The sequence below is a fragment of the Lipophrys pholis genome (assembly GCF_963383615.2).
Source record: "Lipophrys pholis genome assembly, chromosome: 7".
Taxonomy (NCBI): domain Eukaryota; kingdom Metazoa; phylum Chordata; class Actinopteri; order Blenniiformes; family Blenniidae; genus Lipophrys; species Lipophrys pholis.
The window spans coordinates 11,253,020-11,273,582 of NC_137638.1; the positions used below are offsets into that span (position 1 = coordinate 11,253,020).

A 20,563-nucleotide genomic window follows, 5' to 3' on the forward strand; every position below is an offset into this window, starting at 1 on the left:
GATCACAGAAGACATTTTAGATACAGTGACAGATACTATAGTTGACACCAGAACTGCTTATGTGGGATCACGTTGTTTTGAAAATTTTCCAGACAACACAAACACTGATGTTTTCTCCCTTTGCCTTGTAAAACCACTCCTCATTTTCAGTCAGTGTAAAAGTCACCTGATTGATGATTGTATTTGGAAAATCTAATCAAATATGGAAAAACTGTAGTGATCTATTATAAAATTTTGTTCATGACGTTTTAAACAGATTAAAATTTTAAATCACATCTGTATAAACCAGACATTGGTTAAGCAACAACACAGCAGGCCGTTTCTCTTTAAGTGAATAGATCTTTATTTGTTTTCATATCTTTTGCATTCTCGTTCAAAAGGCATGGAGATAGAAAAAGAGACAGAAAATGGTTCATGAATATAAACATACAAAGAGAGAGCCAGTAACATTACATGAAGGCTGAAGCAAGTCATATGAACAAGTGGCACAGCACTTTGGATTACTAAAGTGATTTTCACCAAAAAGCCACATTGGACACAGGCTACATGGTAGTTCACACTTAACTTCATGCAATTGCCCAACATCGAAGCTGTGCCTGACTGCCACCCACAAACAATAGAAAAGTTGAATTTATGTGCAATATTTTTCCCTCCCCCCCCCTTCGACAATGCTAAGAATACAAAACATAAACACCAGTGTTTTCCCAGAACTTGTGTGCATCAGTTTCCCCCACTGAAACCATAAATATTAAAACCCAAAATCACAGACAGTGTAACTTAGGTCTTTACAGTCAAGTGTCACTGTTACATACGAGACGAGTACCATGCCACTGATAGGAGCACTCCGACTGGTCCATTTAAAAGAGAAGCACAGTAGTACAGTCAAGTACGCGATGACAGAATAGGCCACATTGGTCAGAACTGAAACTGGTCTACTTCAGCTACTTCAAGTATCCAATAACATTTCAAACCCCATCTAAAATCAACTGAATCCACATTCAAGGACAATAAAATCATTTAAAATCGGCACAAACTCTGATAAAACTATTTACAGAACGTGCAGATGATCCCGTCTTTTTTTCTCTCTCTCAAAGTACACAGAAGTCCAGATTCTAGTGCAATATCATAAAATCGATTTCAACAAAACAAAAATAAAATTGTAAAGAAAATAGATTTCAAGAGGAAACAAGTAGCTTGAGCTAAAAACTGAAAACAACATCCAACGATCTGCAGGAACAATGAGCAAGAACGCAACACACACACACACACACACACACACACACACACACACACACACACACACACACACACACACACACACACACACACACACACACACACACACACACACACACACACACACACACACACACACACACACACACACACACACACACACACACACACACACACACACACACACACACACACACACACACACACACACACACACACACACACACACAAGAAGCTCATGCACAGGCACCTGTGTTTAATATGGAATCTGGTTTTGATAATACTGGATCATGTCGTAGGTTTTGCTCCTGAAAAGCAAAAAGGGGAAACAGTCAAAGAATGTTTTCTGGAGCATCATGAAAAACAGAAAACAATGATAAAAACCATTCAGACCTGTTGCTGAGGAAACAGTTCTGGATGACCTTAATGATAAAAGCAGCTGCATCTTTTTCACTCAAGCCCGGGTTGAACCGCTGCCTGCATGAAAGGAACCACACTAGTGTGAACCACAACGTCGAATCACACTCAAGCTGCTCATTTCCACATTCAGTCATATGAAAACAAACACATTTGAATTTGTGTGTGTGTGGGCGTGTCTCACTTGAGCAGTTTGATGGTCTGTCCTCTGAAACAGGGAAGTCCAGTGTCCAGCATGAGGTTAACTAAGGCGACCACTGCGTCCATGTAGGGCCTGTTCAGAAGACATTTGATCAAAATCCTCAAAGCATAGTCAACCGTGACTATACCTCTCCTAAAGACACACACACACACACACACACACGCACACACACACATACCTGACAGCCAGGTACCCCCTCACACACATCTCCATGAACCATTTGAAGGGCGTCGCCTCCATTTTACCGCCCATGATCATCACCATCTCATCAGTCAGCTTGATGTCCGGCTCCCAGCCGAGGTTCCCACCGGGAGAGCTTTCAAACATGAAGCCAAAGTCTGGAAACACAAAGAGACACAGACACACACGATGTCCGCCAATGTATTTAGGAGTGCGTCAATATCACGTACAGGTACATGGAGACAGAATGGAAACCTCTGCTGCTGTTTATTTTGACACTCACACCATGAAATACAGTTTCAAGTGTTCTTAAAACTTTAATTGTGATAATTTGGCCTCTGGTGAAAGAAACTGGAAAAACACATGGACTTCTGAGATATTATATTTTTTTGAGATACTATATTTGGGATCTTCTTAACTTATAAAGGATAAAACAACAAAGAGTTTAAACATTTTTGAACTACAGTACACATTTTTTAATTTATGGAATCTTTCCACATTTAACTAATCCATTGAGACGCACCACTTTATGTTTCAGTGATGTCTTTCCTCACTGTTCCATCGTCTACTATTGCGCTTTTTGGAAAGTTACTGCCATCTCCTGGATGGAAGACGAATGGCGCTTCGTTAGTCAAACGCTCTAAAACTACCAGGAAGTGAAAACTATTGGCCAGCTATGTAACGCCTCAATCTTTGTGAAAAAATTCATCTTTAGAAAGAAATAACACACCTCAGCAGTGAAAGTAATTAAAAGTTTCAGTGACCGCAGACCAGATGACAGAATTTACTAAAGTTTTGATGTCTTCTGTATTACCTACAACTTTCAAAGCTTCTTGACTGATTTGATTTCTTCAAAGGTTTCTATTAGTGGATGAATTAATTCACTATGAATAACTTGAGGCACTTTCGAAGTGATGAAGTGATTCAAGTGTTAAACATGTTTTTATCTTCATCATCACAGATTTTTGAAATTAGATTTACAGAAATAAATCTTTCAGTCTATAAATAAAGCTATAACGACACGTGAAAAATGACCAAGCACATGCTGACCAATGTGGATGAGATGGCCCTGGCTGTCCAGCATGATGTTGCCATTGTGTCTGTCCTTTATTTGCAGTAGAAATAGCAGCAAGCTGTAAGCCGCCATACTGCGGATGAAGTTGTATCGTGCCTGGAAAAAAAAAAAAAAGAATAACCATCAGCTCAAACTGGACGTGAATACAAAAAAAAGAACATTTAAAATTAGAATATATTTTTTCGTGATGCCGTTGACTGACCCCTGAATAGGAAGGCTGTAAGAGTTTGTGTTTTACCTTCTGGAAGGCCAGCGTGGATTCGTCGCCATATTGGTTCCTGAAATAGTCGTACATCCCAAAGTCTGTCTGCCGACCCAGTTGGTCCCGCGACTTGCAGTCAGGGATGCATTCGATCACGCCGCACTGTGGTGGCACGTTAGAAAGATGAAAGAAAGAGTTAATTAGAACATTCGAGTGGCTCCTTCCAGGAAAGCGTGTAGCTGGAAATAAGCACTCACTCCAGGCGCCGTGGCTACAACCCTGTATGGAAACACGTAGAGGTCGAGGCCCACGAGCTGGAAGATGTTTTTGAACAGGCTGATGATCTGAAGAGCCAGCATGTCCTGTCAACACAGAGGAACTCATGGTGAGGAAAAGGTCATTCTGGAGCTGAGAGGAGGGTCATAAGTCAGGCTTTCAACGTGAGACCTGTCTGCAGTCATCTCCGACTTTAAAGATGGCCGCCTGCCAGCAGATCCTCTTGGCCTCCTCTTCACTTCCTTCCTCATCCACAGAGTTGGAGCGACACAACAGACCTGAGGAGAAGATGTTCACACACACACACACACTTAGTTTGTCCAGAAGCTTCATAGTTCACTTTCAGTGAGCTACCTTGAAAAATCAATTTTCTTGAAAATGTACTTTTTCAAAGCACAACTGCATAGTACAGATAGAATATTTAAAAAAAACACCAAAAAAACTAAAAAGTAATCATGAATTAATAATCTTTAAAAAAAAAAAAATATATATATATATATATATATATTTTTTTTTTTTTTTTGGTAAGTATAAGATATAATTTAACAAAATACAATCCCTTATATTTGGATTTTAAGTAAAACATAATATAAACAATGTGGACAGGTTTAAAGCTGTAAAATTGAGACAGATATAAAGTGGATGTAAAAAGGGCAATAAAGAGTCAATAAAAACTATTTTCAAAGTAAAAGCCTTCAATGGCCAACTACTGCAATGTTGCACTTTGACATTTCAGACCCACTTAAAACTATTTCTGTTATTTTGAAAGATAAAGTGTTGTTGTTCAGGAAGTTTTTTGTTTTTGTGTCACAAACTCAAACTCCTTCACATCTTCTCTTGGTATACTCGCCAAGAGATTACACTTCATTAATCACCACTTCTAACAATTGCAACTGAAGTTTCCCCAAGTTAAATCTTTTTTTTTTTAAATTGTAGTTAACTAGTATCCAATTTATTTTAAGTTCTCTCTGGACAAACTTGGGGGAGACTTTTATGAAAGATACCTTCTTTTTCCAGCTCGGTGACCCCACACCTTCTCACTTTGAACTTGGCCAGGTAGGGAGCTTTGGCAGCACTAAACAGAGGCACAAACAGTTGAAAACATTTACTTTTTTTGACGATTCTGGTATTTATCAAGACAGTAAAACCAGCCATTTGGTTTTTTTCACAGCCCACCTTTGCATGGGGGTCCCAGACTTGTAGTCTATGTCCAGCACGATGGCCTCGGGGTTACTGGGGAGATAGCAGCCGGGCTGGACTTTGATCTGTGACAAAGTTTCCAGGCAGGCCCTCTTCCTCTCCTCCCCTTTGGGAAACGGTCTGACAAAAACAAACACAAGACAACAGAGTTTCCACAAAGAAACATCTCCATGACGGGGAATATCATGTATGGGCATCTCACTGAATGACTCCAGACTACAAGTGACAGCCGCCGCCTGTTAGTCTCAGGAGGTGGTCACTGGGGTAAAAGGGTAATGGAGAGTAAAAGCCAGGGTTTCTCCCTTTGCTTGTGGCAATTAGTGCTCTAATGATGGCAGGGGGGAATTTGTTGTCCTCTGGTGGGAAGACAAAACGCTCTCTGCATGCAAGTTGTCAGACAACAGCTCGTCAGCCGTCGAGCGTGAACGCCAGCGAGGTGGTAGCGAGGGGCAGGAGCGGCACCGCAAGAGAGGTTTTCCAGGACAGCGAATAATCACAGTGACAGTCGAGAAAACATCAACCCAATAAATGAACAACACAGGGATTAAGAGAGCAAAGCCCTGGTGGCAGGAAAAAAGAAGAAAACACCTCATCTCAGGAGGGAACTTGTTATCACTTCATTAACACATGTGAGATGACCTAAATGTCCCGTTTAGCTGCCATCGAAGTCCATAACTTCAGCCTTTGGAAAGCATTGGATAACATTTCTGCTGTTGGTACTATATTCCTGTCGAGATGATTCAACGATCCATCTTTAATATCTGATTTATCTGAGTTTTTGAATCTGAGGTGGTGGGAGACTATCTAATCCAATACAATCCGTCACAGTGCAAACACAGAGAAACCTATCAGATCATGTAAACTAACAAGCTTGTTCAGTCACTGGTTCCCACATGTAATCCAGAAAGAAAACTCACACAGCATAGAGAGAACATGCAAACTCCACACAGAAAGGCCTAAGGTAGCAGATGAACCTGGACATGCAGGTTCGATCCCACATATGTCAACGTGTCCTTGAGCAAGACACTGAACCCCAAACGTGTCCTGATGGGTGGAGTGAGTGCTTTGGTGTGTGAATGGATGAATGTGACTAACAAAAGAAAGGACTGTTCTATCAGTGGAAAGTGAAATCCATTTGCAAAACAGTAAAGAAGATCAAATATAAAGAGGAAACAGGCTTTAATTTACTACTATGAAGAGCCTCTAACAGTGTCTGCTGTTACATTCACTACTAAAACCTAAAAGCATCGAAATTATTACTAAACTGAAATCATGTGAATGAGCTTCACGTTGGGAGTGAAACAGTGATGTAGATCACCTGACATTGTACTTATTGGCCAAAAAGATGAGAAAGATAAATATGTGTTCATACTTAATGATAGCCGACACATTGGTGATCTCGTTGAAGAAGTCGAACTCTCTCTGGTAAAAGTCTTTGGCGGGACCCGACAGCGATCCAGTGATCTCCTCCACCATCTGCTCCAGCAGCTCACCGATGTCCGCTGCACACAGAGAGAGGAGTAACGCCACCTTCGTCTACATTTGTACGTTTGCGTGTTGTAGTGTGAAGTACAGTGAGGGTGAAGCTCTCACGATCTTTCTGGCTCCCTTCCTCGTCCAGGAATATGTTGGTCTTCATGTTCCAGATGAACTGGTGAGCCAGCAGCTGAGACTTCTGAGCGGCCCACAAGATATACTCTCTCACGTAGCCCATCTAGTCCGGCACACGACAGGGAAGAGAGAGTGGGAAGCTGTGTCAAGTTCACACTCCTGACGAAGTTTCAAATACACGTTAAGAATCTGACGTTTACCTTGTCGTAACGAAGTGCTTGGACAATTTGAGGAATATAAAACAATATGGCGTCCTAGAAGCAAAAAGAAGCAAAGGGGCTTACAAACTGACAATCAGAGGGACCTAATCATCGTGTTAAATTCAAATCCGTGTGTGTGCATACAGGAGGGAAGGAGCGGAGCACTTTGACGCCATACTGTGCTGTGAGCGGGTGAGGAGGGTACATAGAGGAGAAGTATGAGAGGCCTGTTGGAGGATCTGCTGGTGCCCAACACAGGATATGACTCAGCTCTGGGGAGTCGGCATCAATGGTGTGCCACGTCACCAGGAACTGAAGGAAAAAGACAAAAAGTAATAATTCAGCAGCAACACTGGCTTTACTCAAAACACAGCCTGTGTTCTGTAATCAGATCTGATGGTGTGCTAACAACTAGCCTCTAGAGGAAGCTTTGTTTTCAACTCAAGTGACTGAAGAAAACAAGTATGAGACGTCAAAGAGGATCATCAGATAGTTTCTGGAAGTCTTTGGGGATGGCGGTGCTCTGCCTCAGTTGTTTCTTGTTTAGGTAACCACGTGACTCATTAAGCGTTCAGTCAGGCAGAATTAAACTAAGAGGACAAAATGAAGCTGGAGGGAAAAGGATTCTTCAATAGCGATCATTTCTCAGGTGACTAAACCAACAGCTCAAATTAAAACACAAACTACAACTTGTTGCAACTTCACAGATACACAGTCACAGGAACTCCAAAAAACAAAGAATGATTCTAACTTAAAGGTCAAGAAGATGTCGTATAATCAATAAAGAGCTACAAAAGCCCGTCATGATGAGATGAGAGCACAAGAGCATATCAGTGAACCTGCAGGACTAATGAAACTCAAGTTTTCAGTAATCCTCTTGTAAGCTCACCTTGACTGCTTCAGGAACGTCACACACTGCAGCAGGATCCATTCGCACAAGACGAGTCACCTCCGTCACTATAGCCTCTGTGTTTTTAAACCTGAAATATTAAAATATTTGAATCAAAAAGGTTCTCAATCATCTCCTTAGAAGAAGGACACATACGGGTATTGTAAACTTATCAGATAAGAGCAGGAACCCATTTTTGATTACATTTTCTTTGCCTTTGATGTGAAGTCATGTACATATGTTTTTCTTGCCTTTATATACAAGTCCACTCTCTTTTATAGATCTCCCTATATATATATATATAGAGAGAAAAATTTCCTTTTATATATTCCTTAACAATGGAAATATAGACATATAATTATAGCATAATATTAAGCTATGTCATATTATTATTTCTAACATTGCAATTAATAGTTTGTCTTTTTCTTTCTTCTCATTCCTTATTAGTACACAACAGAAATCACTGTCGTTACTACTATAATATTGTAGTTTAATGTATGTTCATTGCATTAGTTCTGTTGTCTCTGCTGCCGGGACTATTTTGCACACAGTCTCAATAAGGTCTATCTATCTATATCTATCAATTACTTACAACTTATCACTTTATGAAAGATCATCTATACTTACAGGATAGACAGCAAATTGTGAATAATTCAAGACAAAAAGGAATGAAAACACTTCTAAACACTTTGTCGCATGCTCAAACACATCTTTTTGAAAGGTGGGAGGAAACTAGAGAAAACCCACTTAAGCACAGAGAACATGCAAACCCCACACACAAGACCCAATGTCATTATTGAGGCGAGGCAAGAGGGGGACAACACTGACTCTGTTCAACCATAACTGAATTACATCCTGCTTGAACAAAAGTAACTCAAGTAAACAGAGTTAAGGGTTTAAGGCATTTATCTTGTGAAAATGTTATATAGTCTCAGATCAATTTAGTTTTTTTTCTGATCTGCAACTCTACAGGAAAAAATGTATTACACGTGCAGTTTAACACCAACATGGCGATGTGCATTCTTCCGTGTACCTGGCGGGCAGCTGCAGGGCGAGGTAAGGCGCTATGCTCCAGGCCAGGTTGACATTGTCCTTCCACTGTTTTTCAGGCAGACTGATGTATTTGGACCTCCAGTTAGTGATGCTGGTCTCCACCGACTGTTCTGTAGCGATAGCAAGCTCCTGAGTGGACAACGGGTTGTACCATGTTGTCAGCCTCTCAATCTCACTGGCCTGCAGAGAAATAACAGATGAGCCAGAGGAACTTCCTGTTTACCTTCAACACGATGAGACTGAAACACACAAACTGAGACACATGAAGAATTTTCGACATACATTGGCTCTGTGCTCAAAGAAATGAAACAGAGAAGTTGTATTTTATACTACACTTTTGAAAGTTCTGTGTATAAACAGGGTAAATACCAGTAAAGCCAGCAGAAGAGTCCTGCGTTTCATGTAGTATTTGTGCAGTTCAGAGCCTCTGTTGTTTTGTTTTGAGAGCCCTGAAACAGTGAAGCAGCAACACATAAGATTCAAATAGAAATGAACAGTCTATGAACAGATGTCAGATGTTTCACTGTGACCGTTATGGTCGTTATTACCTGATTTCTTGGATATAGTGGACATCCCTGAGGACAGAGGGTAGGTGTTGATCCATCCTTGAGCCACCTGTTGCCTCTGGCCCACCGCTGCATCCAGACTGTTGCGGCTGTCTGTTACCGCCACCACGGACAGACTGTTCACCGACATGTCCTGGGGATCTGCGTGAAATAAAAACCCATCCACCATTTTTCTACATCTCCAGAGCAATAAGATGAAAACAGCCAGGCATTGTTCATGTTTCAGTGTTACAGTGAGAAGAGCTTATACTCTACCTGATTCTATAAGTTGACTTGAGTTTTGCTCAATATTAAAAAATAGTTCCTTGATTTTGATGATCTACTGTTGCTGCTCGGAAGCAGTCATGAATCTCTCTGTGTTCTTAGTCTCGTATTTGTTATTCAAATTGTAATCCTCCACATCTTTCCTTCACAAATTCTCCTTCATATTGAGGGAATGAATATCTAGATCTTCATATCTCAGTAGAACCTTGACATTCCTTGTTCTAATACAAGTCCACAGATTTACATGGTAACGATGTGGCTCAGCTCCAAAAAACCTAAAGCAGACGTCTCTAAAATAAAAGCAAAAGAGCTGTTTTGCATGCATCAGGTGAACTAATTTTCCTATCAGCCTAACAGTCAGTAGATCACATGTGATGCCAATACAAAAAGGTGCAACGTCCAAAAGTGAGACTAGAGTTTCCAGAGTGCTGTACCTGGAGGAACCAGCTGACTGGCAGCCAGATACTTCTTGTCAGACAGCAGGCAGGCATAGCACTTGATCATTATGCTGATGTCTTCTCTCAGCCTCTTATCTGTTTGAGTGGGAAACCTGGGTGTGATGCTACAAAAAGACAGATGATGATGGTGTTAATGGACAGTACGATGGCTTTAAACGTATGTTTTAACACCCCCCCCCAACACAAAAAAAAAAAAACCCTCTACCTGAAGTAGTCAAAAGCTGTGGAATAGATCTTCTCTCTCAGCACGTTTCTTATGGTCGCATTCGTCACAACATCAGCATGTAGGAGAGTCAGACCCAGAGTCAGAAGCCTGAAATGAAGCAATGACACAAGAGCTGCAGATCCATTATTTTGATACTAAACCACTCAATGATCGAGAGGCTGTGTTAGAGAAACACGGTACCTGAATCTAGGCCCAATCGCAGCAACGTGTCGGTTTAGGCTGCTTTTGGCTCCGCCGACACTCAAAGAAAGAGACCGCTGCAAAATAGTAGTGAAAATCTCCACCTGGTCGGCGCTGCTGTACTTGGCAATCTCAAAACGTTGTACAAGAAACTATAGGAGGAAAAAATAAATAAAACTGTCAACATTGATGAAAGAGCACTGAATAGTTAAGTGACAAATGATGTGTGAAGATAATGTAAAAAATATTAAACTGCAAAGTTGTATAATTTTATTACTACTATTATATTTATTTTTTAGTCACATTTATGTAAAAAACTGAATTATGTAATTCAGTCAGAATAAAATACAAAACCATAACAAATGCTTCAGGTGCATCTGTTGCAGGGACTAAAGGTACTGTAACATTTATTCAAAAGCCTCTAACTCTTACCCATCAACAAGTGTATTTTCCTGTCTATTGATCAGCCCTTGAAAACATTACATTGGATTTTGAAATGCATGAAAACTGGAATTCAACCCAAATTTGCTGCTGGTATCATAAAATGTAAATAATGTTAAATGATACATGTATCTTCATGAGAAATAAAGAAAAACTGTTAAACAAGAATGACATTTCTTGAATTTTACCAGCTTGTGTGTACTCAATGACACCAAGTCAGATAACTTTTACTTCTAACAAAAGGTGGCAATAAAAGGGAGCGTGTCAAGTGTGTGAATGACCTCTATCCAGAGGAAGTGAGGGGTGACATCAGGAGTGCAGGGAGCAGGCGGACTCTCCTCTGAAACGGCCAGAGGGCCCGTCTCAACTTGAGTCTCCGAAAACAAGCCCATCTTACGTTCCACTGTCATCTGCCAAGCTCCTGCCATCTCACGCATGAACTGCAAAGATGGAAAAGAGATCATAGGAATCAGCCCAGTCTTCAACATGTCACAAATGTCATTGACATCATAAATAAAATACACATACTTTCACTTCAACTCCATTGTGTGCAGCCAGGAGCCATTCCCAGCAGGCGATAGCAGTTTCCATGCCGTGTTCCGTGAACATCTTCAGAGGAGACCAACACAGATGGTGAAGCAGCTCTGCATCACAGTCTGGAGGACAGGACACAAAAAAGATGTATAAATTCAAATCAATAGACCAAACATGTATCCCAGTGTAGTTGGAACAAATGATACACAATATTAAAAGGGGCAGAGTGAGTTACTTTTGGTAGTAATAAGCAGGGCAGCCATCTTGAACATGGCCTGGGTGAAAGCCTCAGGGTCTTTTTTGTCCAGAGCGCTGGTCATCTGATTGATCATAAGCTTGTTGAGATCCGACTGGCTGTGAGTGGCCTCTGAGAACTGGATCATGCCAGCCACCTGGACAAACACACACACACACAGACACACGCACAGGTGAATTGCACGTATAAAGAACTTTCAGAAAGAACAAGAGGAGTTCACACTGTGGTTTACCTCTCCTGTGTAGCGGTTTCGCAAATTAAGTGAAGCCATGAAGTTGGAGTAGTCCTTCTTCACACATGCTGGCCTCTCTGTCAGTTGGGTCATCTTATGAAAATACAGAGTTCTTGTGTCATTGACGAGCAAAAGAGTCACAATAAAGAACAATAAAATGCAACACGTAAACTGAGGTGATCATGTCTGAGCCCTGTCTCTCTGTGTTTATTGTTCAGACCAACCTGAGGGAAAGCAGCCTATGGTTCACCACATGGAGGGGGACAGCACCAGCAAAACCAGTTAGCCAAATGGACAACCAGCCAACCAACCCACCCGTCCATTGCAGGTAAGTAACCAGGCAACCAGCAAATCCGTAAACCAGCCAATCAACCAGGTAGGCAGTGTCGGTGCGGTTTAATAAAGACAAAATATAACAAATGAAGCAAATGAAAAGACAAATATAGCAGAAAGCAAGCCGAAGAACACGTACAAAATGCATAGCAAGCAAAATAATGTCACATAGACCAGTAAAGCATGCACACATACACTTACAGTACTGTAAACAATTAGACAACTAGACTTCTGTTGCTTACAGAGCTAAAGAACACATTCAGAATTAAAACACATGTGCTGAAGGTGCACATAAGATACAAGACACATAAGTTTGCCTAATATTACCCCAACAGATAGAAAGCAACTAAAAGACAAACAGTTATCCTTTTAAAAAGCCATTAATGTTGGACAAATGTTAATAAGCGACAAAAAAAAACATGAATTTTTTTTTGTCCATTTTTTAAGGTGCGTGCTACATTCCAAGTTCAGTATCCAGCCATGATCTTGATTTTTATTGTCTCAAGAATTAAAGTATCTTGAATGCGAATAAAGACTGCAAAATAAATAATTCAAAGAAAATAATTCTTGATGACTGTAAAAACTCATCTTTTTTTCGGAAATGCTGATCAATACATGGTTTTAAATGCTTCATGTCTGCGTAAAATGGTACAATAAAATATTTCGGTTTTTTTTTTTTTGTTTTTTTTTAAAGAGTAAATACATAATTTTTATGGATTAGAAAAGTGTTCTTGCCCCTGCCGTAATACAAGAGGTTTGCTATGTAAACATGAACAGCTGTGTGTTTGTGACTCACGCCCAGCGTAGTGCTCTGTCTGTTGTAGCCTGCAAAGTGCAGGATGCTCTCTGTGGCCATGGCCAGGCCAGTGTGCTGGGACAGCCCCGACACCCAGTTGTGGTGTTTGTTCAAGTACTCCTGCATTCATGTAGGAAGCATCAGAAAGAAGTACAGAAAGCAAAGAAACTGAGTAAGAAAAGTATGTCAGAGTTGATTTACTCAGAGTTTTTAAAATAACATTGACCTTTTTACTTGACATCACTATGTTGTTCAATGCTTAAACTTGAAAGTAAAGAAACTGACCTGCAGGTGGGACTTTGTGACAGAAGGGGCCCATTTCATCGCCTCTTTCAGGATCTCACCACAACGAGCGGCAAAGTCTTTGACTATGCTCTAAAATCAAATAATTACATACTGAACCAGATTTTATAATAAACAGGAGTGAAATATATACACAAATCAGCCTGCTCATTTTGACAATTTCAACAATGAATAAAATTCAAATTTTTCATTTTTTTTCCACACATTTAATCCACGTTTGATTTAAGTATTCCAACTAATAAAGGATCTCTGCTCTCAACAAAGGAATCAATGGAGGAAAACGATATCTACTGCGTTCAAAACCATCGTTGTGCTGCCCTCCAGTGGTCAAAGGAGGAACAACAGTTCAAGCTCACCTCTCTGGCCTCATATGTGTCGGGTACAGTGATCCTGTAAGGGGTGTCAGGTATATCGTAGTACGGCGGATCCTTGTGAATGTCCTGAGTGAACACAGAGTGAAGAAGATGCTGTTGCTTAGTTTATACGCAAAGTTTACAATTACATTTATTTTAACACTCCCTGTTATAATGATAGCTTTTGTCCCACATGAAAACACTTGAGTAAATATTTGCCAGCTGTGTGTCACGCTGCAAGAGTGTTGTCAGCCCTCTTTGTATACTTACAGCACTTAGAGACAGAGAGAGTGTCTGTAAAATGTCCAACATGGTTTTCAACACACGACCGCTCCAAAGTAAATGGGGGAATCTAATTTAGGCAAAGAGATAAAAAGACAAATATATACTCAGGTCTACACATTGACATCTTTTTCACTTCAGTACACCACCACAATGGATAGGAGGTGATACAAGCAAGATGTCCTTCAGGTGTGGATATTCATTTTTAATTGGAGGCTGTATGTATCTAAATCAGATGAGATGCGAAGGGCAACATAATTCATCTGTGCCCTCTACTTTTTAAAGAAATTAAAAATAACGTAACATTTGGTTGATCAGCTGTTTTATAGATATTAGCATATCATTATTATTTTATTTATAGGGCACAGATAACTCATTAAGTTAAGTACCTGGAGAAAACCCAAGCACACATAGGAAGAACATGTAAACTGCGTACCAAAAGGCTCCTCTCGGCCCAACTCAGATCTTTTCACTGTGAGGAAACTCCACCAGTGTGTGGCACCCAGAGTTTATTTCATTGACTGCAAAAGATTTGCGACCAAACAACTACGGTTTCATCATCCTGTATTAACTTGTCAAAATACCTTTTGTGCCTTAACCAGGTTGACATGTATATAGTCCGTTTTAAATCCACCTGATTCAGATGTAAATACTCTTGAATGGAAGCTGAATGTCTGTACTTAAAGTACGTCTTGATTGTTAACAAGGTAGACATTGACAGATCCCAACTCACGTCTCAGCCAAACCAGAGAGGTATTTGTCTGCCACTCTGCGGATCCTCTTGTGTGTGTGGTTAAAGTTGACCAATAAGAACTGGGCGTGCCGCTCTAATTCCTCCTCATGCTCTTTGGTCTTTGGCTAAAAACACAAGACACACAGAGACTTTAAATGCAGAGCCTGTGAATAATAACATGTATTCTTCATGATGAGGTTCGGTCTTCAGATGTTTGCTGCCGTTTGGAGAAATCACTCAACTCACCTTCTCAGCCATCATCTGGAGGAAGACGTCAAACACTTTATCGCCCACACAGATAATGCACTGCATCATGCCTGTGAATATTACATAGGGAATTTAGAAGACAGATTCCTTTTCTTTATAAATAAGTTATTGAGGACACAGGCCTCACCAGATTTGTCTTTCTGAATGGCTTTATCTTCAAAGTATCGAAACATGACCTGAAACCTGTCGGGATCATTCGATCGCAGCATCCTGAGTGAGTGCAAAAGGAAATGTGATATCAGAAAGCGGCCTCTCTATTCTGAAGGATCAGTGATGACAAAGTAAAATGTGAGCTGGTTTCGTGGTCACAGTTGAGCTGACCTCATGTATTCTAATCGGTACACTGAGAGCAGGTATGTTGACATGGCAAAGTCGAGCTTGTTAATGAGGGCAGATCCTTCAGGAGTTGGGTCGAGGAGATTGCTGATGGTCGCCCGCAGTTCACCCAACTCAGCCTTGAGAACAGAAATTCACATGGAAGAAAAAAAACCAAGAACAGCCTTATTGTAGCTACATAAAGAACTATCTAAGTGCAGAGCAGACGTTAAAGACTGTACCGGTGTCACCGTGTCATTTTTCAGGGCGGAGTTGTATTGCAGTTCAGAGCGAAGCGGTTCTCCACTTGGGAAGGTGAGAAGAGGAGACTTGGTAGCAATCTCACACACACCCTCATACCACTCCTCTGGCCAAAGCCCTGAATAACCCAAAACATATACATCAAAAAATATAGAGACATGTTGGGATACCAGCAGCTTTCAGAATATTGTCTAAAAACAACTACTTTTGAGCATGTTATGGTTGTAGTTTATCTGCAGTCATACTGGAGGTGGAAGAAACAATGTCTCTCTCTGCATGTTACTTTGAAAAAGAATCCCCAGAAAGTCAAATCTGCATAAAACTAACTTATATAATCAAGATCGAAGGCTAAAAAGGACTTCTTGTGACAGCCTGTCTAACCATGTCTGAGAAAATAATGATAATGATCTTTAAACCTTTACAAGAAACAACAGGACATAGTCCCCACATGTCACAGCTGAGCTTCAAAACATCAATATCAAATGTCTCAATGTTGCGACTCAGCTATAAGCCACTGGAAACATGCATCTCTAAGTATTAGCTCACTAAATTATAAAACACAGAGGTGAGGAACCAGCGTGACAGCCATTAATAGCAGTGTTTTCCTGGCTCACCTGAACCTTCCACAGCAAAGCCCATGACCACAGAATACAACCAGAAGTCCCTGAACAGCTTCTGGAGGCGGGGCTTCGCCTCTTTGATTGGCGGAAGCCGTCTGGTCAGCTGTGAAGTTGAAAAAGAAAAAAAAAAAAAATAGATATATAGGGTGTTTAATGCTTTCATACAAAACGGAACACTGTCCAATATAGGTGGAGAGAAAGACAAAACAACATTGAAATAAATCGTGAAAAACTTTGTGTCTGCACACAAATAAAGTGAAAAAAAAAGTTAATAAAATCAGCAGATTATCTATAGCTGCAATAAGTACTGTTAATTGATTGTAAACATTGTTAAGGGATGAGCTGAATTGTGAAGAGTTAAAGATTTTTGTCAGTCACTGGACTTTTTGGTCTGTTTGATCTGGTCTATTTGTTCAAGAGAAGCCCACATCAAAGTTCAGGTCTGTATTCAATTCTGTGCTCTTAGTCCCACAAACAGGAGCAACACAACAATTCCCACCAGAACACGGCGAAGGTAAGGCTGAAGGGGTCTGCTATTGACGAACTGAATGTGAAACGGTTTTTATTTTTGAACGTTGACAACATGCTTTAAACACACAAATTTATTCAAACTTATTTTATCTACAATCTGAATTGTATGGGTAACTACGTAGTCCTGAATGCATGTTTCTTTCTGCCTCAGCCATCATCATGTGGATCATCACTGCCATCGCCGTGGTCTTCCTCCTGGCTAGTCCAGCTCAAGCTGGAATAAAAGACCTCAGCTCTCACTTTGTGGATCCTAAACCAGATCCCAGAGGATTTGAGCAGGGTGATGCAGTGGACATAGAGGCCATTCCGTTGGAATTCCACAAAGAAAACACGGTCACGAATGACCTTGTTTTTGACGGCTTTGATGACGAAGATTATATTGATTTTGATAAGATCCTGGCTGCGAACAATGACGACTACATGTGAGTTTTAGTGGTTTTTAAATGGTGGTGGACTGCAAGAAAAATGACATCACATGCATAACTTGATGAGTAAAGGGATCTTTTTTTTATGTTGCATATGGTAAACCCTAGTGAGTTTCTTATTAATACAGACGTGATACAGGCGACACACTGGTGTGGCGGTCACGTCAAGTCATCCCAGCCTCAAACTCAGGCTTGAGGACCTTCATGTTTGGACTTTGTATGTAGCCACAGTTGCATCCAAAGTTTTCTCTCAACAGTTCAAAGACGTGTTTGAGGTTAGTTGTTGAATTCCTGTACTGTCTCCCTGTGTTTGTCCTGTAATGGAATGGTGACCTAGCTAGGCTGTACTCTGCCTGGGATTGGCCCCAGAGCCGCGGGACCATGAGTGAGGTGAAGAAATGGTTGAATATATGTATATATCCAGGAAAATCTGTTAAATCTAGAGCAAATCCACATCACAATAGTTAGTTATGATACAGAGCGAGCAGCTATGAAGACAAAGGCGAAAATAAGGGAAGCTTGATAGCCATTACAATGGCTATGATTAATGATACATTTCTTGATGTTTTATAGTGAAGGCGATGAGATAGACGATATCGCCACGCCAGCCCCGGACATCGACATCTTTGCTGAACCCTCCGACCCAAAGACCCGCAGAGCAAGACTCCTGCGGCTCTTCCACGGTCGGTCTCGCCTCCAGCGCCTGAACATCGTGAACGCCCATTTTGGTTTCAACCTCTATCGAAGTCTTCGTAATGATGTCAATCAGACCGACAACATCTTGCTGGCACCCGCCGGGATCTCCATCGCAATGGGGATGATGTCTTTAGGTGCAGGATCTGGAACTCATGATCAGATCTACAAAGCTCTGGGATTTGCAGAGTTTGTTAATGCCAGCCACCACTACGACAATACGACAGTGCATAAGCTTTTCAGGAAGCTCACACACCGGCTGTTCAGGAGGAACTTTGGCTACATGCTGCGCTCTGTAAACGACGTCTATGTGAAGAAAGAGGTCACAGTGAAAGATGCCTTCCGTGCTGAAACGAAGGCCTTTTACTTTGCTGAGCCTCAATCGGTAGACTTCAAAGAGCCGGCCTTTCTGGACAAAGCCAACCGCCGCATCCAAAAGCTGACCAAAGGCCTGATCAAGGAAGCACTGAAGAGTGTCGATCCAAATATGGTGCTGATGCTACTGAACTACTTGTACTTCAAAGGTGAGTGAAAAGAAGCACTTTAAAAGTACTGTTAAGAAATTGCCCAATTACTTCTTTGTTTGCATAAACAGGGACGTGGGAACAGAAATTCCCCAAAGAAATGACTCACTATCGCAACTTTAGAGTCACTGAAAAGACCAACGTTCGCGTGCCAATGATGATCAACAAAGGAAACTATCTGGCTGCTGCTGACCACGAACTGGACTGTGACGTCCTCCAGGTGGGTGACATCATGCTGACTTTGACAGTATCCAGATTTAGAAACGAGGCACCTATGCAGCATATCAAAAAGAACAGTCAACGGGGACAACGAGAGCAGTGGGAAACAACGTAGATAGATAACAACCAGCTGATGGCGGTAATGCAACGTTACGGATGCAAATTGCTATTAAACCAAAAAGAAAAAGAAGCAGCAGCAGCAGCAGCAGCAGCAGCAGCAGCATATAAAAAATGCTATTGTTCTTGTTTGCAGATCCCATATGCAGGAAACATCAGCATGCTCATTGCCTTGCCAAGAAAGATCACTGGCATGAGGACCTTGGAGCAGGAGATCTCACCCACCGTCATCAACAAGTGGCTCAAAAACATGACTAACAGGTCAGGAGGATCACATCATAAATACTTTTATCGGTGGACGTTTCAGTGTAGTTAATGGTACTGGGAGAAACATAGAAGGTTCGACTAAAAAGCAAAAAAGTCAGACACACACGAGTTCAAGGTGATTGTTTATGCTTCCATTCAGAACCCGTGAGATTGTGTTGCCTCGGTTTAAACTGGAGCAGAACTATGACCTGATTGAGAATATGAAGGAGATGGGCCTCATTGACATTTTCCAAGAAAGCGGGGATTTTACTGGAATGACCTCCGATAAGGTTGCCATGAACTGGGTGAGTAAGAAACAACAGAACAGAAACACAGAAACTAAAGATGCAAATCTGAGTCACTCAGTAAACTGGATCAACAGTAATTCCAATATACTATTTCATAATGATGCATTCCTTCTGCAGCTGAAGCACCAGGGAATCATCACTGTGAATGAGGAGGGGACAGAAGCTGCAGCTCTGACCCAGGTGGGCTTCATGCCACTCTCTTCTCAGATCCGCTTCACTGTGGATCATCCATTCCTCTTTCTGATCTACGAGCACCGCACAGACTGCCTCGTGTTCATGGGTCGGGTCGTCAATCCCTCACAGAGTTAAACAAAGAGTCCTGCTAAAGAGCGCAGTACTGCACCTCAGACACTTCATTGATTTTAAGAGCAAAGGACTTTAAGCACAATATGCAAATGTAACATCAAATAATGAGGTTTTATGTGAATGTAGACTTGTACTAAACATTTAAACTTCTCCTTGATATTGCTCAGTGTCTTGAGTTATTGTTGATGAATATTTGTTCTCTTTGTTAATTTTCTTTTATTGTTGTAATGAGGGTTGAAGAAAAGTGGTCTCCAAATTATTCTGTGTAACTTGTTTTATCCAACTGTAATAATTTCACAAAAAATGGAAGAAATCAAAATATGGTACAATAAAAAAAAGATCAAACTCCAAATTTTAATTCAGAATATAACTTTAAAAACAGATATGTCACCTCGTTATTGTACAACAAACTACATTAACACCTAAATCTGTCACTTGAAAGACACTAACAAAGAGCAGTACACATACTGTGTGCTGAAGGTTTGTTCGTACTAGGCTGTAAATACTGAATATGTCACAATGTCAGCAATGATTACTATTGGCCTGAACTTTACCTTCAGCAAAGATACGAATTGAAGAATTGCCTGTGCCTTCAGCAGAGAACTGGTTGTGCAGATGTTTCTACTGCACCTGACTGGGTCAATATTTGTTCATGGAGTTAAAACCCTACTCTTTGGATTCATGTGGAAGAACTTGTGTAAATGATTCAGCTGTCCTCCCAGCTCTGCCCCCCCGCCTCCAAAAAAAAAAAGATTCTTAAAAACTCACCACAGCAATCACTGGAATGAGGACTCCAAGATTTCCAGCACTGCTCGATGCCTAAGGGAATAGGGAGCCATTAAGTTCCAGCAGAGCTTCTTATCAACTTCCTGTTGTGTTTAGATGTTTGTGCTGAACAGCAGTGGTTACCTTGAGTGCAGGCCCCTTGTCCGAGGCCCGCTCGCTGGCTCGTTTCCCCTCCAGGCCCAGTTGGACAAACAGCTCTAAGAGGTTCACCATGAGTTCATCCACCAGCTGCTCCCCCTGCAGGTTGGCGGCGATGTTGGCCAGAGCATTGATGACGGCCAGAGAGCAGTGCCTTTTGGAGAAAGTGACGACGCAGACAAAGTCAAGAGAGTTGCACTATGTATACAGGGAAGTGTTCACAACAGGCTTCATAGCTTAATATTTGAATTAACAAATAAAAAAAAAAACGAGAGAATTACAGTTAAAATGAGTTTAAAAATTTGTTGA

General features: G+C 41.1%; 2 protein-coding genes across 2 annotated transcripts in view; one reads left to right on the forward strand and one right to left on the reverse strand.

Moving 5' to 3' along the window:
* Positions 1-321: 321 nt before the first annotated feature.
* Positions 322-20,563, reverse strand: part of pi4kab (phosphatidylinositol 4-kinase, catalytic, alpha b) — a 28,536-nt gene continuing 8,294 nt past the window's right edge. Inside the window, exons 18-54 of the mRNA XM_080467322.1 lie at positions 20,240-20,408; positions 20,099-20,149; positions 15,956-16,064; positions 15,323-15,459; positions 15,087-15,220; positions 14,893-14,975; positions 14,745-14,815; positions 14,499-14,623; positions 13,754-13,835; positions 13,487-13,570; positions 13,113-13,202; positions 12,828-12,947; positions 11,699-11,791; positions 11,446-11,602; positions 11,205-11,332; positions 10,958-11,116; positions 10,236-10,387; positions 10,035-10,142; positions 9,806-9,933; positions 9,090-9,248; positions 8,911-8,990; positions 8,522-8,721; positions 7,489-7,579; positions 6,744-6,911; positions 6,600-6,653; positions 6,382-6,502; positions 6,161-6,290; positions 4,765-4,908; positions 4,593-4,663; positions 3,760-3,866; positions 3,570-3,674; positions 3,349-3,474; positions 3,086-3,206; positions 2,034-2,193; positions 1,838-1,927; positions 1,630-1,713; positions 322-1,544 (exon numbers count right to left, since the gene is read on the reverse strand). Coding sequence (XP_080323448.1) covers positions 1,493-1,544; positions 1,630-1,713; positions 1,838-1,927; positions 2,034-2,193; positions 3,086-3,206; positions 3,349-3,474; positions 3,570-3,674; positions 3,760-3,866; positions 4,593-4,663; positions 4,765-4,908; positions 6,161-6,290; positions 6,382-6,502; positions 6,600-6,653; positions 6,744-6,911; positions 7,489-7,579; positions 8,522-8,721; positions 8,911-8,990; positions 9,090-9,248; positions 9,806-9,933; positions 10,035-10,142; positions 10,236-10,387; positions 10,958-11,116; positions 11,205-11,332; positions 11,446-11,602; positions 11,699-11,791; positions 12,828-12,947; positions 13,113-13,202; positions 13,487-13,570; positions 13,754-13,835; positions 14,499-14,623; positions 14,745-14,815; positions 14,893-14,975; positions 15,087-15,220; positions 15,323-15,459; positions 15,956-16,064; positions 20,099-20,149; positions 20,240-20,408 — 4,243 coding nt within the window. The 3' untranslated portion in view covers positions 322-1,492. The remainder of the gene's footprint in view (positions 1,545-1,629; positions 1,714-1,837; positions 1,928-2,033; positions 2,194-3,085; positions 3,207-3,348; positions 3,475-3,569; positions 3,675-3,759; positions 3,867-4,592; positions 4,664-4,764; positions 4,909-6,160; positions 6,291-6,381; positions 6,503-6,599; positions 6,654-6,743; positions 6,912-7,488; positions 7,580-8,521; positions 8,722-8,910; positions 8,991-9,089; positions 9,249-9,805; positions 9,934-10,034; positions 10,143-10,235; positions 10,388-10,957; positions 11,117-11,204; positions 11,333-11,445; positions 11,603-11,698; positions 11,792-12,827; positions 12,948-13,112; positions 13,203-13,486; positions 13,571-13,753; positions 13,836-14,498; positions 14,624-14,744; positions 14,816-14,892; positions 14,976-15,086; positions 15,221-15,322; positions 15,460-15,955; positions 16,065-20,098; positions 20,150-20,239; positions 20,409-20,563) is intronic.
* Positions 16,408-19,704, forward strand: serpind1 (serpin peptidase inhibitor, clade D (heparin cofactor), member 1). Its single transcript, XM_080466481.1, has 7 exons — positions 16,408-16,475; positions 16,644-16,914; positions 17,491-18,134; positions 18,206-18,354; positions 18,607-18,731; positions 18,877-19,021; positions 19,142-19,704. The coding sequence occupies exons 2-7, from the start codon at positions 16,652-16,654 to the stop codon at positions 19,331-19,333; spliced, it is 1,518 nt and encodes a 505-aa protein (XP_080322607.1). The 5' UTR covers positions 16,408-16,475; positions 16,644-16,651; the 3' UTR covers positions 19,334-19,704.